The 20,534-nt window shown below is 33.6% G+C and overlaps 1 protein-coding gene across 2 annotated transcripts; it reads left to right on the forward strand.

Moving 5' to 3' along the window:
* The first annotated feature begins 6,383 nt into the window (after window positions 1–6,383).
* LOC119642382 (inositol polyphosphate 5-phosphatase OCRL) lies at window positions 6,384–13,064 on the forward strand. Of its 2 annotated transcripts, none has more exons than XM_038041537.1 (10): window positions 6,384–6,863; window positions 6,925–7,111; window positions 7,170–7,449; window positions 7,506–7,679; window positions 7,744–8,082; window positions 8,143–8,783; window positions 9,895–10,145; window positions 10,215–10,407; window positions 12,185–12,409; window positions 12,534–13,064. In XM_038041537.1, exons 1-10 carry the CDS (start codon window positions 6,705–6,707, stop codon window positions 12,899–12,901), a joined length of 2,817 nt encoding a protein of 938 aa, XP_037897465.1. In that variant the 5' UTR covers window positions 6,384–6,704; the 3' UTR covers window positions 12,902–13,064. The 2 variants fall into 2 exon arrangements, with proteins under 2 accessions (XP_037897465.1, XP_037897457.1); XM_038041529.1 differs by having other exon boundaries at window positions 6,385–6,863; window positions 7,161–7,449.
* The last annotated feature ends 7,470 nt before the right edge of the window (window positions 13,065–20,534 follow it).

Genomic DNA, 20,534 nt, shown 5'->3' on the forward strand with positions numbered 1-20,534 from the left:
TAAACCAACAAAAAGGAAAAACTCTGGAAAAATTCTTAATAAAAAGTAAATTTTCGCAATTTTTAAAAAAAAAATTCGATTTTCGAAGAAAATTTAAGGATTTTACTAAGCCACAACATGCATTCCATGTTCAGTCAGGATATCAAATAATTATATACAGTGCATATATGCTACAGCATACAAATTTCCCCATCACAATGAGAGCACACGGTCACCGACAAGATATTTCGAATAAAAAAAAAAAAAAATTAACAAATTAAAATTTTATACCCACCACTGTACCCACCACTGTCAGATGGGGGTAGATATACTTATTTTGTTTTTCCTATAACGTATGTACACAATCGAAAGGAAGCTTCAGAGACCTTCCTTATAATATATGTATTTTTGACCCGAGTGAAATTTTGAGTTGATTTAGTCATGTTTGTCCGTATGTGAGTATGTGGTATGTTGTTGCCACTCCCCCTGGTCGCAAAAGTGAAAATATCACTTTGAAATTTGGAAGAAACATTGGAAGCTTCTGCACGCGGGCTGGTATTGAAAATGGACCAAATTGTTGTGAGCAGAAGGGCGCAATGGAGCGTAAATTGAGCTCAACTCAATTTTTTTTTTCACAAAAATGTTTGCATTTTTTCTCATTACTTCCACAATTTACTTTACGAAATAGTGTACTCTTTAGGACCTAGGTAGAAAATCGAACCAATTGGCCATGCCTATATAAGGTTACGTGTAATCAAATTTTATTTTTTCCAGTTTTATGCACGGCAAACAAGAGAGAATGCTTAAAACTATTTGTGCACACTTCTCGAATGGAGATATATTATCTGCCCAAAAAAAGGGGTTAATTTTGAAATGATTATGATAGACGCCACAATCACTTTCTTCTTAATAATATTAGCGATATGGGTATCGAATAATTGAACTTGGAGAGTAGAATGCGAAAAGCATAGTGATGGATATGCGAGATTCGGGCCCGGCCGAATATAATTTGCTTACTTGTTAAGCATAATTTTAGCTGACCGCATACAGAAACAAAATGCTCCTATAGACGAAACAATTAAAAACACTATAGTGGAACAAGGGGCGCCGCATTAAACACCGAACACTATTTTGCCTAATATTATTATTATTATTATTATTCATACAATGACTATTCATAATTAGGATGGAAATTATATGGAAAGTGTTTGAAGAATTGGTCCGATTCGAACTATTTTCAATAGAGCTTGTCCTTGATACAAAAAACATATCTCCATGTACGATATTTCATTAAAAGGTCTTAGATTGATTGAAAAGATCTTAAGTAGATTGTAGTACCGACTGAGGGACGAAAAAGCTTAGCTGTTAATGCAGATCTTTATTGCGGGCAATTGAACCGAAAAGTATCCGACGATTGTCAACCGGAAGGGCGCCATTTTGCAACACGACAATTGCCAGACCGCAGTGTGCGCACAAGGCGAACACTGGTAAAAATTAATGAACTTGAATGGGATGTAATGCCGCAACGACCATGTCGCACCCTTTGCTTTTTTCGGGATGCTTGCCCGGAATGTTCAAACAGGATTCTGTAATTAGAATGAAAACCTCAGCATACAGAGAGAGACCAGGCTTCGGTCTCCGGTACTTTTCAAGGAAAAATTTCCCCCATCTCTTAAAGACATCCAACTAGTCGCGGGTATTACAAGCATTTCCGGGCCTTTCCTTCCTCCTTTAATGGCAATATTACAATTTCTAATACCACCTGCCTAATACCGCCGAACTGGACACAACAAATGCTAAAGTTGAATAAAATAAAAGTAAATTTTGATAAAAAAATTTTCAATCTGTGCCAAATTATTATGTAACACGCGCTTTAAATTTCCCCCTCTTTCGTGCCCAATTAGATATAAAGTTGAAATGTGCAAAATCTGCAGGCGTAACGAATGCTTATAGGGAAAATGAAAGTGAAATTGAAATTGAAATTGAAATTGAAACAGAATGCGTGTAAGTAATAATGAAAGGAGGCATAATAATGCGTACGATAAATAGGTTGGAATAGAATTGAGAAATCTCTCGAATTGAACAATAAGAACGACATGAACGCACATGCACACATGCACATGGAAAGGCACTTGGTTTCATTTAAAGTTAAATAATAATAGAAGAGCGTTTAGCTATGGTCAAGCCTATGAAAATGAACGATCTGACCAATGATCATAACAAATGGTAAAACTTCAAACGCGACCATTACCACCACCATCGTCGTCTTTGCCCCGGCATAAAAATAATAATAATAATAATAATAATAATAATGTGGCGAGGGTTTTGCTATTCAATTTTGGTTACCTAACTTTCAAGACCACAACTGACCAACACACACAACGTGCTATAATTTTCAATAAACAGGATTAGAAATATAAATTTCATTATATAGAGGAAAAATTGAGACGAGAAAATTTAAAACCTCCATTAGTAAATCACCCATTGTCTAACGATGACAGCCAGCACCCTATAGTAAATGCGAGTAAGTGCTTATGTGTTAAATTGAAACAAAATAAAGTTGTTACTTCTCTACTATACACACTGTTCGCCCATATAAAGGAATCAAATCAAAAAAAAAAAAACACAAAAACACAAAAACAAAACACAAAAACAAAGAAGAAAAGAAGTGAAAAAAGAAACAACAACAACAACAACACCAAGAACAACATAAAACAACACAAAAGGCAGCCAACCAACCAGTCGTGATCATACTGTGAGAGGCGAAAAACGCCTTCAAATCATTTATGCCGGTGATTAACGACTGCTGTGACTTTTTCTTTTCACTTAAAAAGTAACACAAATAGAAAACACAAAAAATTAATGCACGTTCATAACCGATCGTGCGGTACGCTTGTATATGTTAATAATGTACATGGCGAGCCGCACTGTGGCCAAAATTTGCATTTGAATAACACGCAAAGAAACGGAAATTTCATCTTAATGTATTATTAAGCATTGAGGGGGAATTTAATTCACTGCAAAGCTTGCATTTCTATGAACACAAAAATGTATATATTTATATATATATATATATATATATGTGTATGTATATATTACTTTTTCCCCTTTTTTTCAAAGCAAGTCGAGTTAGTTAAAAGTTTTCATTTTTATTTTGATTTTTTCGAGCGATCTAAAAAGTTGTAAGATTGACTAAGGCTGACTAAACTGGGCGTAGCCAGCAACTTGGCGTACAATCAATGAACGTCTAAATCAATGAACGAAAATATCAATAAAATTATCTTCTGTTCAGTTTTTAACAAAATAACGTAAGACTTGGGCATTACTCTTCAACTCGCTGCTAACTGCATCCCTCATCTTGTATATTAAAATAACGGAGTACTTGATAAAATTTCTATGCCAAATTGTGTGTGTGTGTGTGTGTGTGTGTGTGTGTGTGTGTGTGTGTGTGTGTGTGTGTGTAAATTTCCAATGCAATCCTAAGGATATGAAACGTCAATTGACAATCGTTCTATCTAAGATATAATTGATAGGGAGCACATTGAAAGAATGAAATTCTCTTTATGGAACACTGAATGGATCCATATATATACTCGCGTCATTGTGCCCAGCGATTTGTGCAAATTTGTGCTATGATGTGACAAAGTTTAGATTTAATGCGGATATGTATAAATTAACTCATCCAGGGTAATCGGTGGGGATTAAAATTGTCGGCACAATTCTCGGGGCAATTACCAACGAGTTAATTAACTAAAGTTCTCGATGGGAATTATATGCAATTCATACATGCATTCATACGTTCTAGATGATGCAACCAGATAACCGTCTCCCTACATTAGACTTCTTCGTAGAAGAAATATGTCTCAGCATATGATGAAAGTCGGATCAGATTCTTGTTACAAATTCGACTAACGCGAACATTCGGCAGATAAGGAAATTCGTTTTTGCAACTTTATCAAACCAAATGGGGCCACATTTTGCCCATATTGTTCAAAAGAAAAAATCTCTTCAAAAATAAATTTAAACTTAGTTACAAGCTGTCAAAAACAAAGTGACTGAATCTCCTCTAAACTAACGCCTCTCGAAAATTCAGCCTAAACGAATCCTAAAAAAAAATGGAAATTGTTAGAAATCAATATTGGATTTCCATGCTATCTTGCTTGGCGTAATCCTTAAGTCCCTTTTAGAAGTTTGCAAGGATCATTCGTACAAAAAAAAAGTCGACAAAATAGTAACAATTTGGCCTTAAGCACACCAAAAGAAATTTTTTTCTTCGGCACTATCAATCTTAAACACCATTTCCTCAACTCCTTGAACGATTGACGTTAACAAATCGTCAACTTTTATTAGACAATTGCACTCTCATTCTCATTCCAAAATCTTTAAAAAACAGAAAGTCAACTGACCTTAACGTAATAACTTATGTTTAAAGTAATTGCCCAGAAAAAAGGGGAGTCTACAGCGCATAATGCAGCTTTATCTCAAGTCATATTACTTTCCGCGAGTAAAGCAAATCTTCAAAAGAAACCTGGACACTACTTCTCTCTTCATATAAGCTGATAAGCCTGCTTTGCTTCAGTTGTTAGAACATTAACGAAAAGCATCAAAACACAGTTTATTTCCTTTATTGATGACAATAATATCCTTTGTTCGGAACTGTTTGGATTCAAAAAGGACCAAGACTTCATATAACCATTTGTCAACATTTTTATATTAAGTCCGGGAAATCCAATGTAATCCTTTTGCTGGCCACTAATTACTTCAGAACTAACTATATATTATTTGTGAGTAATGTACAAAATAACCAATTTTTATATATAAAATATTTTTAATTTTTACAAAAAGATAATATTGATAAGATTGCCTCCGATAATATACAAAGAATTCCCTTAGCGAAGACATCAACTTGTAATATATTACCATTTAAGTTCAGAGAGCGAGCGTATGTTGCTGTTAATTACATTTAGCAGTGAGACAGAGAACTAAATAATAAAAGTGTCTAAGATATTGTTGAAAATAAAATGTGCTTGAATTTCGATGATTTCCGCTGTTGCTGTTATCTTAAACAAAAACATTACATATTAAAAGATAAAGCATTTCACTGGTTTTTTCCTACTTTTCCGACTGTAACTTATTTTCACTTATTTGGTTTGTGTCTTGGCAGAGTAGAATGATGGAACGAAACAAAATCGAGAACTAAATCCAAAACAAAAGTTCTTGTATTTGGTAGATGCTATATGCAGTACAAATTGAAAAAAAATGAAACGAACTGGTTTTTTGTCTCTCTTAGTGTTGTTTCAAACCCAAAGAAAAGTTTTTGTATTTCCTATATGCTATATGCAGTACAAATTTAAGAAAAAATTAACATGAAAAGTAATGTTTTTATGTATGGCTTAAAATTGCTTCAATCAAGGAGAAGAAGAGTAAGTAAGATATTTTCTCCCAATAAGATAGCGTACAGCGTAATAGATATAAGTAGACGACGAGATGTCCCAATATTTCATACAAAATTAGAGTTAGTAAAATTTCAAGCATCTTTGACGTTTCTGTTATCAATATCAAACAGTAATAGCGCCATTAATTAACAGCCATGTTTTGTTATATTTATATGAACAAAAATTCTTTTAATACAAAAAGAAGAAAATTCTGTGAAATGTACGAAGAGAATGCTGCGAGTGAACGAAGGATCCACGAGTGGTTTGTTCTGGTCCGTTTCGAAAATTTCGCAGTGCAAGATTCACGCTTCGCTCTGGTCGGCCAGTCACTAAAAATTCGATGAAATATTGCAACTGATGGACCAAATTCGTCACCCAAGCTGTCAGGTAAATAGCGGAGGCACTAAACATCAACCACATGGCAGCTTGGAACCATTTGAAAAGAGCAGGCTACAAAATGAAGCTCCAAGAAACGGCGGAGATCTCTTATATCATGTATTATTCTATTATATAACACTAAAAAATAGTCAAACGCTTTCACAATTTTAGGATTTGCAAATCTATCCGTATATCCATCTTGTTTTCTTTTCTTCAACCTACAGATTACAATTGTTGAGATATTTCGATGAAAATTGATTTACTCAACCGATTTTGACCTTAGGGCGAACACTACTGAATATGGTTTAGATCGGATTATTTTGTTGTTCAGTTCCCATGTAACGCTCTATTGTGAATAACTCTATTAAGCGAAGTGATGTAGGGCATTTAATAGGAGGACGTAGCCCACAATAGTGATTTTATTTGTTTTTTTTTCTAATTTAAAAAGCAAAATACATTTTTTTTTCAAATACTTTCATCATATATGACGATATTGATTATGTATAATTGATTGCACTGTACTGTTACGTTATTATATGTCTATGAATGTTTTTATTGAATGAAGAAGACAACGCTTTGACACTCGTATTTATTGTGAAAAAGTAGATGAACATAAATTGCAGGCGATTAATTTATATAAAATCTAGCTTAAAATTATTAATATAAAATTTTGAAACATAAATAACAAAATAATAAGTGAAATATACTATTTAAACGCTTAATTGGAAAAGGAAACCTACAACTTTTACCCTAATTTTAACTAAAAAAAGGAAAAATTGTAAAATGGGCAGAGGGCTTCAATATACAATTGATTATTAAACAAATGCGGAAAATCTAAAAATAGATATAGCGAAACAATAGAATTTCCATAATTACATTAATCGTCATCAAATCAATAATCAAGTTGGCGCAATGACATCTTTGGGTGGTGCCAAAATACCCACAATATCAGCAACAATTTCAACGATTAGTTTGACTTCAATCATGGACGGTTTGGCAGTCGAAGAAAAACCGTTGAATACATTGCAAATGGTGCAGCAGAAGTTCAAGGATAACGAAAATGTCTTATCGGTATGAATGATGCGAACGAGAATGATATTGACAAGGAAAAGATTTAATCAATCCATTGCAGATTTTCGAGGCTTATCAAATTGCGGGACAAGAACACACCAGCCGTATATTGGCTTTAGTTGTATCAGTTGCGGGCGGTACTTATGCGGTGTTCTCATTGACGGCAGCACGTTTGCCACCGCGCAGCAATGCGGACTTAAGTATTGAGAAAGTATTTGCACTTAATGAAACATTTGAGATGGGAAATGGTAAGAAAAATTGACCATCAAACATACTTGACTAAAGCATATTTTATAGATAAAAAAGGTTCCATCTCCCAGTTGCAATTTACATTAAAGACTGCCGAGGAGCCTGTAGTCAAATATTACTATTACCCGGTAATATCGGCGGAAGGAGCTTCAGATTTTGATACGTTTCATGCTCAAGTTATTTCGGCAAAAATGTCAATGTTGCATACGCCGTCTTTGGGTCTAAACGATGTCACTGCTTTAAATTTCAGCTGGATAAATGACTATCGACAGATTGGCGAAGTCAAGCAAGAGTTAAAGAGGAGAGAAAATGAATACATTAAACTCAACGATTTTACGTAAAAACTCCACAATATTATTAAGTGAAATTCTTATATATATCTTTACATTTTAGCGTATATTGTGCCACTTGGAATGTTAATAATAAATCGTATTGCGATTCTCCTTTAAATCTTTGGTTAGCTGCTTGCGATGCTCCTCCTGATATATATGCTATAGCGTTACAAGAATTGGATACCTCAGCCAAGGCTATAACATTTAGCGAAAATCGGCCGGATGCTTTGTGGATGTAAGTTAAATTGTACGCCATTCTTTGATCATTCTTTGTGACAAAACCTATATATCTGATCTAGCAACAAAATGCTGGAAAGTGTTCATTGCAAAGCAGATTATGAAGAATTAGCTTCTGTACGTTTAGTGGGCATGATGTTGACCATTATTATCAAACGTGAATTGCGACGATATATAGCACGTTGTCGAGTTAAGAGTATCGCTCGTGGCGTCTTTAATGCATTGGGCAATAAGGGTGGTGTAGCGGTTAGCATACAAATTAACGAGGGTAACTTGTGTTTTGTGAATTCACATTTGGCAGCTCATTTGGCTTTTGTGGATGTTCGTAATGAAGATTATTGGGGCATAGTAAAGGGCTTGGTTTTCGATGACGACTTACGACGCACGATTAACGATCACGAGTAAGTAATTTCTCTGTGATTGTCGCCTCGATTTGATAATTACTTGCTCGAATTTTATAGTCATATTTTTTGGATTGGCGATTTGAATTATCGTATTGAAGAGCCATCGGGCTTTCAATTTCCTAGTGCACGCGGTGCCCATAATTACCACGATTTGTTACTGCAGTTCGATCAATTGGGTCAGGAAATGCGTAAAGGAAATTGCTTTGAGGGTTATACAGAAGGTCCTATTACTTTCCGTCCAACATATAAATACGATCCTGGCACTGATAATTATGACAGCAGTGAAAAGCAAAGAGCTCCGGCCTACTGCGATCGTATATTATGGAAAGGCTCCAACATTGAACAATTAACTTATAACAGTGTCATGGAAATACGACAGAGTGATCATAAACCCGTGTATGCATTATTTCGGGTAAAAGTCAAAACCAAAGATGAGAAACGGTTTAAAAAGATACACGAAGAAGTTCTAAAATTGGTAGATAAACGCGAAAACGAAAATCAACCGCAAATTAACGTAGAAAAGACAGTAATTGATTTCGGTTTAGTGCGTTTCAATGAACTGATTTGCAGAGATTTTACAGTATCGAACTCTTGCCCAATTCCTGTGGAATTTATGTTTAAAATCAAGGATGCTCCATTGAACGATATATGCGAAAAGTGGTTACAAATTGAGCCTAGAACTGAACGCTTAATGATTGGTAATAATTTAATAAATCATCGACAATAATTTTTTGCAAACTTTGTTTTATACCCACCGCCAAGCGATATTAATATTATTCCATATTCGATTCTGGGTCAGCGTATGATTTCAAGTTTATCGGACACACGTTTTTGAAACTGTTGATATTGCAAACTTTATGATTGGAAACTTAAAAATTATCATATATTAAATTTGAATGTGGATCTAATCCACGAATTATGCCTACATTCACTAAAAAAATAAAACAACAACACAAGTAGAAATAAACTATAGCCGGGCATTCATTTTCATTGCCAATCATTATTATACTTTGCTTCGATGTGACGGCAAAGTTTTCACGAAAACTCTTATACGCGATGCATTTCAAAAAATAGGCCTATGTTATAACTTTTTGGGTGAAAACACTACTCTCGAGAAATTTTTATTAGTGAATATTGAAAACTAACCCTTGATTTTTGTAAAAACAATTTTATGGTACGACGTTGAAAGAGTTTGTCAATTTGATCCAAATCCTTGACATCACATTTATTAGACGGAAAAACTACGACCCGGCCATTTTTGTCGAGAAACTTTAAAACTTGCAAATTTGTTTCATACGATGGCCCTATCAAAATAAATTTTTTTTATATTAGTAATGGCCGCAAAACTGATTCGATTTCAATAGAGTTCGTTCTTGAATCAAAATCGTGCACAGTTAATGTATCAAGTTTTGTGAGAAAACTTGAAAACTTTGTGACTTAAACCACGAGGACAAACATCAGACAGATGGGCAGAAATACTGATGAAGACTTAAAGTTTAAATCAATTCAGAGTATGATCCTGAATTGATCGATTGGATAAAACGTGAACTTATTTCCATTCTGGATGTATACATACATCCGCACAAACATCAAAATAATCTTAGCAGTAACTTTGCGTTGACAGCAACTGTCGATTTGAACTATGGGGCAAATGTTTATAGTTATTTGGTACCGAAACAGTTGTAATCCGCCGACTGCCATTGCCATAATTCCCAAATAAATTACTTCCTTTTTTGCATATCCTTGAGACGGTGGGTGTTCAAGGTTTACTAAATGTTATTTACTTAATTGCTTTTTTCCTTTTCGCAGATTCAAGTAAAGCTATACGTGTTAAACTCTTAATCGATTGCAATAGCGTAACCGGTCTGTTGCAGAAAATACGTGCCACAAATTGGAAATTTGATTTCGATATATTAATTTTACACGTAAAGAATGGTCCCGATATTTTTCTTACTGTAACTGGTGAATATAAACCTAGTTGTTTTGGTTTATCTATAGAAACGCTTTGCCGAACCGATCGTCCTTTATGCGAATACACTCAAGCGGAAATTAAGTGTTTGGTAAATAATTTTGTAAAATTGTGCGTAGAGTGAGATAATGAGATGAATGTATTTTTTATGTACATTTAGATGAATGACGAATCACCTGAATTTCGTGTTACAATGCCACGAGAATTCTTCTTGTTAATTGACTATCTGCATAAACAAGGCGCAAGTGTGGAGAGCGCTTTTACTTTAAGCTCATTGGAATTTAAACAGGCGAAAAGTGCGGAATTTAACGCTATACGGGATTGGCTCGATAGCTGGTCAAATGAAGAATTTCGTAAGTATTGCTCTCGCAGAAGCGATGATAAAAGAAAGTGATTTTAATATTTGAAAGAGTTCCAAGTGGCTGTGTCAATGAGTTTGCTAATGTAACCAGCCTGGGATAATAGAAATCGTATTCGATTCACATTTTGTACTTTTCTATGCGAAACTGAAAACACTCTACATAATGTTCTTCAAAGTTTGTTAAGCAGCGTTAAAAATCGGTAGATAAAATTGTTTTTACTGTTAAACGTATGTCATTTCGCTTACATAAGCAATATGAAATTGATGCAATAACAATTTTTTTTTTTTTTTTTTTTTTTTTTTTTCGTAGTGTCTTTGACTGTTTCGCAAACTAAGATATAATATCTAAACTTAATTACTTGATTTGCCGTTTTTACATAGTAACGATTAGTCATTTGCGAAAGTATCAAATTGTTTCTTTTACATTGATTGAAGGAGGGGTAGCAGCGAAGAGATAAAAATAAATTAGATTAAGTTACAAAGCTATAGCGATTTTTGCTTATTTCCTTCTCAGATTATTCGATAACGTTTGCTATTAATATAACCGACGAAGGGCATGCCTTGAAATTGATCTTTGAAAAATATTCAAACAACAACAACAACAACAACACCAACACACAACAAATTGTCTTTCGAGCATACTCAAACAACAAGGCTAAAGCGTGCATTAACAATGCAAGGAATTAGGGAATATTTTACGGTTGCCCAAGAGAGTGAGGGTGAGAGAAAGTAATGCGTACAAGTCAATGTGGATGACATTCTTTATTTGCATTGTGTAGTCATGTGCAGGCGCCATCTGGTTTCCCAACTATTCGAAAAAATAAAAGCAAGACATGTTAAGATATTCTCATTGTTAGTTAGTTAGTCAACGGTCTACTTTCCCTCTGAAACTGATAATGAAAGAACTCACCTCCAACTTGTTTGCGATGATTGTTGTATGTGTACTTTTTTTGTCTTATTTTTTATAATTGAAGTATATTTTTTGTTTAGAACTTGACAAAGCAAACAGTATGAGTTGCTATACCTAATCTATAAGTTTTTGTCTTCTTCAGAAATATATTTATGGGCATTTAATCCCCAAATGCAGTCTTTAATAAGAGAAACCTTAATTTTTCGTTTTCTATATAGACTTTATTCAGCCTCTATATACTATCGTACATAGTAAGATAGATATTATTACAACATAATAATAATTATTTATTATGTAAAAAAATTTTTATTTGTACTGATTTCAAAGATTTCACATATAACTTGACTGCGCTACATTTGGACCACTTTCATCTATTTTTTTTTTAGGGCAGCTTCAATAGAATTCAAAAGAATTCTCGCAAACAGTTACGAGTTTATGTGGCAAAGGTATCAAAATTTTTATTTATTTTATAATGAAACTCGGCCACAAGAAATTGCAATTAAAAATATATATTTCATGTATTTTTTTTTTGGATAAAACGAAAGAATCTGAGTGAATAGTAGGACGAATTCATTACACATATTGAAACTGTAATGTCGGTCAGGCCAGGAAAGATTTTCAAATTTATCGTAAAATATGAAATGAAAGATGACTTAATAAAAGTTAGGAAAACAACTGCAAAGGAAACAACAATCGCTATGAGATTTCTATAGAATGCAACAAACCAAGTCTATGAAAATGAAAAAAAAAAAAAAAAAAACTGGCCAGAGTATGGTTTAAAAATTCTTTAGCAAAATGACAAAAATTTTTGTTAGAACAAAAGTTTTCAAGATATCTTCTATTGTCGTTATTTTTTCAGCTGGTTCGCCGTCAGCTGCGGCAGAAGCATTGCTTATGCTGTTGCATTTATCGGAAACGCCTTTGCTGGACCCCTTAGTTGAAGATATTTTAAATACACAAACAACGGCAGAAGCAATGGAATTAATTTCATTGTTAAGTTCACCTAAACGTAATGTATTCGTACATTTGTGCATGTTCTTGCGTGAGGGTATCGAACGTAAATATTACAATTTAATGCATGTGGGTAAGTTGAAAGAATCAAGAAACGAATTGATACCGCAACAGACTGTATTGCATAAATTACACATTTGTGTATATTGCTTGTCTCTTTGCTTGCTTGTGTGCGCATATATATATATATATTTCAGCTACCATTTTCGGTCGTGTACTGTTGCGTTGCACCACCAAATCGAAAGACTATTATCGTGACACACGTACCAGAGAGTTTATGCAGCGTTTCATTAGTAGTGATGTGGGTACATTATCCAATGCTACGGCAGCACTGACAACCACAACGACGACAGCATCGTCTCGAACAACAGTAGCAACAGCAGCAGCAACTGGCGCAACAACATTAGAAGAAAGAACGAGATCGGGAACAGGAACGGCAGCGGGAACGGGAACGGGAACGGGTGCGAGTGCGGGTGCGGGTGCGGGTACGGGAGCGGGAGAAAACGGTCGAATAAATTCAATGGGTGGTAATCAGGCAAATTCTAATGCTGCAGCTTTAACTTGAAAGGCAATCGTATGGAAATTATTTATATTGTTTTGTTTATGGCAGGAAACTATTTTGCTCCTCTCTACGGAGCGAAAGCACTTTAAGTAATTTAGATAATTTTTATATATTTTATAATATTTTTCACGAGAGCAATATATTCACTTTTGAATAATTTTACTTTATTTTTTGCGGCAAATTTTAAGATCTTCGTTAAAAAAAAAAAAAAAGAAAAGAATTTTTCCAAAAAGATACAAAGGAAGTCATTTGACCGTAAACAACGATTTAAAATAAGTTAATAAGTTGTCAGCATTTTCCTTGCAGTGTTGAGGTACCAGATGCCATTGTTAAATATTTTACAAATATTTTAAGTTAAAGTGTCGAACTTTTCATGCGTTAACAAAAATGTATATATATATATATATATATGCATTTTATTATTTTTTTTTCCAAAATATTTCTAATTATTGTTAATTATGCTTAAAAGCATTTATTTAATGCTCAATTATTACATTGATACTGATATTGTTTAGATAATGTTGTATTTAATAGAAAAGAAATATTTATAAATAAATATAAAAATAAATTATTATTATAAGACATGCGTCTGTCTCTCTTCGCTATCCAAACTATTATTTTGTGTTAGTAAGTTTTTTGCAAAACCAAAAAAAAAATTTGTGTCAAAAAGTTCTTACACACATTTTACATTACATTCCTAACCATCGAAAAATTCATGTATATTCTATAGCTAGGTTTCACCTGAAGAAGAAGAAGAAGAAGACTGAAAACAATATATTTTCAAAATATCACAATCTAAAGTTTCATGTAAACAAGAGATTTTCCATATTTTTCATCCAAATTTGATGGTCGACGTTTGGCTCATGTCCATGCATTATTGCAAGTGTTTTGCCATGATTAAGTGGTTTCAGAGATCCAAAGCGATCAAGTATATGAAATCATTTTTGAATAGAAATGAGATGAATCAATATCGGAAACAAAAGAAGATTCATGTTGATATCCTCTACGCGATATTATTCCAAAGAGACGAGATTAGCATCAGCGTATAAATAAATATCAATTGTGTAAATACATCATGCTCTGGCCTTTTCAAAGCCTAGATATTTCTCTTTTTTTCACTCTATACTAACACTCATGGTGAGTGCATGTCGATTAAGTTCGTGAGGATGTTTATAATAACTTCAACAATGAGAAGTTGAGAAAGACTTTGTCTGTTTGCATGTTTATACATCTGTTTGTCCGATGTCGGTTTGTCTAAACTTTGCGCTGAAACCACATTCGAATCGTTTAATTATATCGCCTGTTATCGTTTTGGTGGTGATGCGATAATATTGGTGGATCGTTATAGCTTCTCTTGTACTAATATTAAAAACGTTGGTTGACTTTTATCAAGAGAAGGTGCGGGTGGATGATATCACGAGTATAGAGTGTGGTTATCGCTTCATAAAAGCTAACTTTTATCATTAAGCCTAAAGCAATTAACTTAGCTTTAGTTCCCATTGTTAGATTCCATTCTAAACTACGAATCGATTTCTTGAGAATTTTTCAAAATTCCTCTACATACATATTCATTTTTTTTGACATGTAGTTGTTTTTTTTTTTTTTTTTTTTTAAATAAATTTTTTTGAACGCTTATGAACGCTGGAGTTGAAAATCAAAATCTCCCCGAACCTCTTCATAGTACCGATATTTGCTATCAATTTTCGAACAATTAAAAAAAATTTTTTTTTTTTTTTTCATATATTTTACCACTGTTCGCGTAGTTTTAAAGTTCATGTCATGTTCGTTTTTGGACGTAGTGACGTAGTGATTACTCTAAATGTTAGATTTTCTTGGAGGATGTAGATTTTTGGTGAGTTCTGTGAGTTACTGTTTGCTGATTTACAATTTTAAAGCATAAGATAGACAGACAGACAAACAAACTCATATATATATATATATATATTAATATTATGTAATAGCTACACTTTTACATACTAAGTGGTTTGCGTTGTCTTTGGATGTTGTTCTGTTATGGCACAATTAACACCTACTTATGAGACATAATTCAAGCTACACAAGCATGACACACATAATCACGCAGCGATGTCATATAAAAATTATAATTTACGTTTGAGTGACATTGCTGTCCAACTTTTCGGTCTCACTAGGCCACCTTTTATATAAAAGTGAACTTTGCGTGTCGCGTAAAATTTTCTTAATACTGACGTTTGTTGACAAGCTAAAGCAATAAAATGATATATATATATACATGTATATACATATATATAATAGGTGTGTAAATGAATTCTTCCCATGTTTTAAGAAAATACAACTTTATTTAACTTTAATAATGTTGTCTATGTTCTTTCGCCTTCTATCGATTGCATCGATCTGCAGCAGTGCTAATCAAGAAGAGACAGTCCAGGAGAATATACCGTAATCGGGAGACGTTCTTAAGATCGCTTTCTGAGCTGTTTTTCCTGCTGACGGATGGAACCATTTCATGAACCACAATCACAACGGTCTTCTTTCCCCAAGCACGCCATTTAGTTTGACTAGTTTACCTTGATATCGTTCAGACGTCAACATTTCTCCAAGCTTCCGAGATTTGTAGTGAATGATTTATTTCCAATTCTATTGAACGGAGCTCCAGAGTGTTCACTACCGATAGCATTAACATTTTTTGCCCGAATTCCTGCAAACCATTTTCTAACTGTTTTATAATATACTGTATATTCATCCTAACCTAAGGTAACCTAATCATTTGTGGAGCTTCAGTTGCATTTCATTTTTTTTTTTTTTTTCTGCTTAATCCAGTTGAAAATAGAAAGAAACGCCTTGCCGTAAATAAGATACCATCTCTTTGCACTTTGATATATATTGAACGCTAGCTTGTAAACAATTGAAACTTATTTCATATACACACATATATATATATATATATAAGGTATCGTCAGAATTCATTTACGCACCTAATTTATATACATACACATTAATGCATTAATATGTGTCAATTGAAAGCATTACGGTGTCGCGTTAGTGATGTTTTAGAAATAGCATGTCGACTGCCTAAAGGAGGGTGTTCAAATAATTCGGGGAATTTTTAAATTTCACATTTTTTTCCTTCTCCTCATCACAAATCTACCGCTAACGGAGGTATACATTGCCTGATATAACCTGAACGCTTACGAAACGTTTCTATTTGCTTCCGTGTCCCCAGATTCACTCAGTCACTGAGTCTCTATCGAAACACATGTAACTTTTCCTATAGTTAAAAAACAAGAGCCTGCGATAATTGCGTCCACAAAGCTTCAAGAATTTAAAAAATTATCCATCAAATATTTGTTAAAAACCTCTCCTAAAAGGTCACTTGGGCAATTACGATTTTTATATTTAGGCAGCGTCTCTTCATAAAGCGCCAGCATTTGCATGAGAAAAAAATTCCCACAAAATCTAGATTAACGAAACGTTAACATTCTTGACATGTTAGTGTAAGAAACGTTATTTAGCTTATTAATCGTAGAGGCTGATTACGAGAATGAGATAAATAAAAAACTTATGTTTGCTTTAGGCGTAAATCTCTACAAAGCACTCAACATCTCCTTAATCGTTCTAAACTTTTCTTACATTGACCTTTTGAATAATCTTAGAAACTAAGTATGTCAAGTTTTTTTATTTTTTTTTTCATGGTCTTATATAAGAAACGTCTTAATTACATAGCTAATACAAGTGATATACGTATATGAGTGCGTCATAGTATACAGAAATGAAAAAAAGTGACAATTAATTTAACAATATCCTGACATATACTTATTCTATTAACTGAATTGCTGGAACTAATATTAAGAACTCCATTTCAAATCAGGGGGGGAGAGGGAGTAGTTTAAAAAGGGTTAAAATTAAACTAAGTAAAACACTCAGCTGCACCTGATATATATATTCAACTTACAAGGTTTCCTTTTTCCTTGTTAATAGCCTAGTAGGTAGGAATCGGCCAGAGTTTACTTTAATATTGCAGTTATAAGAGTGAGAGAGAGAGAGAGAGAGAGAGAGAGAGAGAGAGAGAGCACAGTCGGTAAAAGAGTAACACTTGCCAATTAGGCAGGTGTTCACTGTGCTACGGCCTATCTATTTCTCTTTCCCTCATTTCGTTCTAACCGTTACTGCCTACCACGGATAGAGAAGATCCAATCAGTGATTGGTTCATATTAAAAAAAAAAAAGAAGGAAAAAAAACTATAAGTTTAAGTTATGTATAGGTTCCATCGGGTCCCGTTGTTTGCTACCACTTTATCCGCCTTAGAAAATGTGATACCGCGGGTAAGCATATTGCATAGATTATGACTACTGTATAAATATAGTTCATAGGCAGGCATAGAGCACAGCTAATCTATTCCAAAACAGACGCCAGTTAACATTAGAGTTAAATGTTAATTGTCGTTAAAAGTCATCACATCCAATGCCGAGGGGTAAAGAAACTCAATAACTAAATTGTTAAGACGGAACACTATTGCAATTTATTCAGCTATCAGTTGTTTCTGTTGCTTTAATAGGTGCTTTCTGCGAGTTATAGGGAAAAGAATTTGTCATCCGAAAAAAAGAGTTTTTCCTGGAAAGTTCGTAGGTCAGTCAGACGTACCTCATCCAGACGACCGTCTGTACTACGAGCGATTCTACAGTTTTCAATGCCTTTGTGAAAAAATTGAAAAAGTTTGGGATGAAGTTTTTAGTGGTTGTTTATGAATTCATTTATAGATTTATAGAAATTCCTGCCGTGTGTGCGATTCTGTCTTCGATAATTGCAGAAAAAGGTATTCTCTCTCGCGCTCTCTACTCTTCAAAGAAAGAGTATGAAGAATAATATTTAAACGTACAAGGATCTTTTAAGGGGTCCACGAATTTCAAAATTGAAAAATCATGTCTACAACGCATATTAAAATTTCAAACACTTTTTTTTCTCGCAACATCAAAAAGGTGTAGCTTCGAATAGCTGCAAGTAGGTTTAAATTGATCTTTATTGAGTGAAAGTGAGACGCAGTCGTACTAAGATACTTGGGATAAATGAAACAAATCACTCCATGGCTTATGATTATTTAATCATTGGATTGCAATCTGATGTAAGAAATATGAGATCAAATTTTCTTAAATGTGTTTTTTTTTTTTGAAAACATCAATTAACAGATTTAAAAATACCAGCAGAGCTAATATGAACTGACAATAAATTCTTTGCATTCACAAGAATACCGTAACAGTCTCTACTGAATATTTCATATGCTATGGGTTTGTGTAATTTGTGTAATATCTAATATGTTTTGTTAAATAAATTTTAAAACCAAAAACAATTTCATGCCAGACACATTGGGTACATAATATTATTCGTGTTTGCATTGTTTACACACACAAGTGTACCGCTACAAGTATTTTTGCAATATGAAATTCCCAAACGAAAATATGTTATCTACCAGGAGAGTACAAGCGGAAAGTTAACATCGAATTAAATGTACAAAAAAAAAAAAAAAAAAAAAAAGAACAAAAAGAAAAATATTCAAACTCTTGGTAAATTGTAAATAACTTCGAAAGAGAGTTTGCTGTTCTGGATTATATTTTTTTTTAAGACTGCAATCGCTATTTCAAAACATGAAAGAACGCCCGCATCTCGTAATTGAATACGCGGCGATCAAAGGCATTTAAAGTAATGCTTATCTCTAGGAAGAATATGTAAAAGAATTGTAGGTGGGCTATAGCCCATCATCAAATAGTCTTAGAACTTAACTATACCATATTTGGACTATGTAAGTCTACTTTTCGCATCCGCACTCCGGATAAGGCTACTCATGAAAAGTAAATATGCAGTACTATACGGTGAATAACAATAAGGCCTTCAAGGCGATAATAAGGCCGCTCAACTTAAACCATATCAGTCTACGTTAGTCTTGAATTCACGTTCATATAAAAACTTTTATCATGAAAATAAATTGTAAGAATTGTACTCGGCCAAGCTGTATGTAGGTGTATCTAGTGATCAGCCTTAGACTTATGTGATTGAGTGAACCTAGAGTTAGGTGATCTAACGTTAGCGCAGTAAATTCAGATGTTATATGGTATATAGGGTATTAAAATTTAGAATTTGTCGCCAGATAAAGTTGTGTTCAGTGATTCAATCCCATTTAAATGTTGCACATATTTATTTAGTATGTCAAGATACTGTCTTTCACTGATTTTTTCCGAGAAATATTGAAAATTTTAAATCTTGCTTGCAAAATTTCGATCCGATCTAAATCTGGGATTGAAACATTTGATACGTCCTCTACTTATTCATAATTCCGTATTCGTGTACTACATTGACTGTCAGAAGGCAGTTAGGTAAGATAAAGAAATAGGGAATCGGCCGCAGTTTAGTGATTGTGTTGTCAATCGTTAAGTGTTATGCCGTTAATTGCTGAGCTCTGACTGTAGACTCGAAAAAAAATAAACTCTACAAAGAATGAAATGTGAACGCGTCAGCACAAACGGCGTAGTCGCGATTCTTATCGGACTCGCACGAAATACGTTCATAAGCAAAAAGTTAAGCTGAAATTAATGCGTGATAACCATTTTATGAAAGGTAATCGGAATTCGCCTTAAGTGAAAATGCTATTCTGATTTCTGTTTTTCATACACATCCATTCATACATTATCCAGAACTTATGCAGAAGTTTACTTTTTAACTTGTTGTAACAACTCAATCGCACTTGGCACATACACACGGGGCGTGAATAATAAGAAAATTAAACAAAAGTGCTACAAGTATGCACGTGTGTACTTATAACCGTTGGTAAGAGTAATTAAAATACGCGTGAAATTATATATAGAACCGAAATTCGGCCCCTCCTCTCGAGGAGTACAAGAATTGTAGCGTAATAAAACAACAGGTAGAATGTAGTCATTTTCACAACTTTAACTTATTGCTTGCAAAGCTTGCTATATGTATTGCTTATAATGTGCACATGTATATAATATAAGAAAATTACCTTAAGGCTGAGTGTGGATAGTAAAGTTTGAGAGAAGAAATATGCCAAAAGAGTTCTTGTCTATATATATGTATACATATATCTACTATATATATATATATATTCAAATCAGCAAACGTTAAAGTTATTGTTGGATTTTTAAACCAGCATAAGCCACATCGTCTAACCGTAAGCAGTTGAATGGTTTTGATGTGTATGCTATTAAATGAACGTAAAAAACTTTTTATAAGAAAAAGAAACGCGAGAAATATATTACAATTGCTAGTAGGTAAAGAGATTGAATAACTTGTAGAGGAGAAACTCCCGGCATATATTTGTTGTATAAAACCTGTCGCGTGTAACAAGTTCGTCCTTTTTTTGTTTTTTTTTTTGTTTTTTTTTTGAAATTGGTTCATAGGAACGCATGCATCTACGTTTCTTTCTTTGTGTGCATTTTTTACATTATTTGCATGGCACGTATGAAGTGCTGCGTAAATATAATGCCTCAAGTACTTTTCGTAGTTTTCTTAGTGTGTACTTTTGTGTGTGCGTTCATTACATGCTTCACAAGAATTTGTGTTGAAATGAGTCTATTTGTATAAGGGTTTCGTTGAAAACTTTAAATTAACTGATATTTATACAGACGAACTTTCTGTTACATTTATG

This window comes from Glossina fuscipes, unplaced genomic scaffold (assembly GCF_014805625.2).
Source record: "Glossina fuscipes isolate IAEA_lab_2018 unplaced genomic scaffold, Yale_Gfus_2 0, whole genome shotgun sequence".
In the NCBI taxonomy this organism is placed as follows: Eukaryota; Metazoa; Arthropoda; class Insecta; order Diptera; family Glossinidae; genus Glossina; species Glossina fuscipes.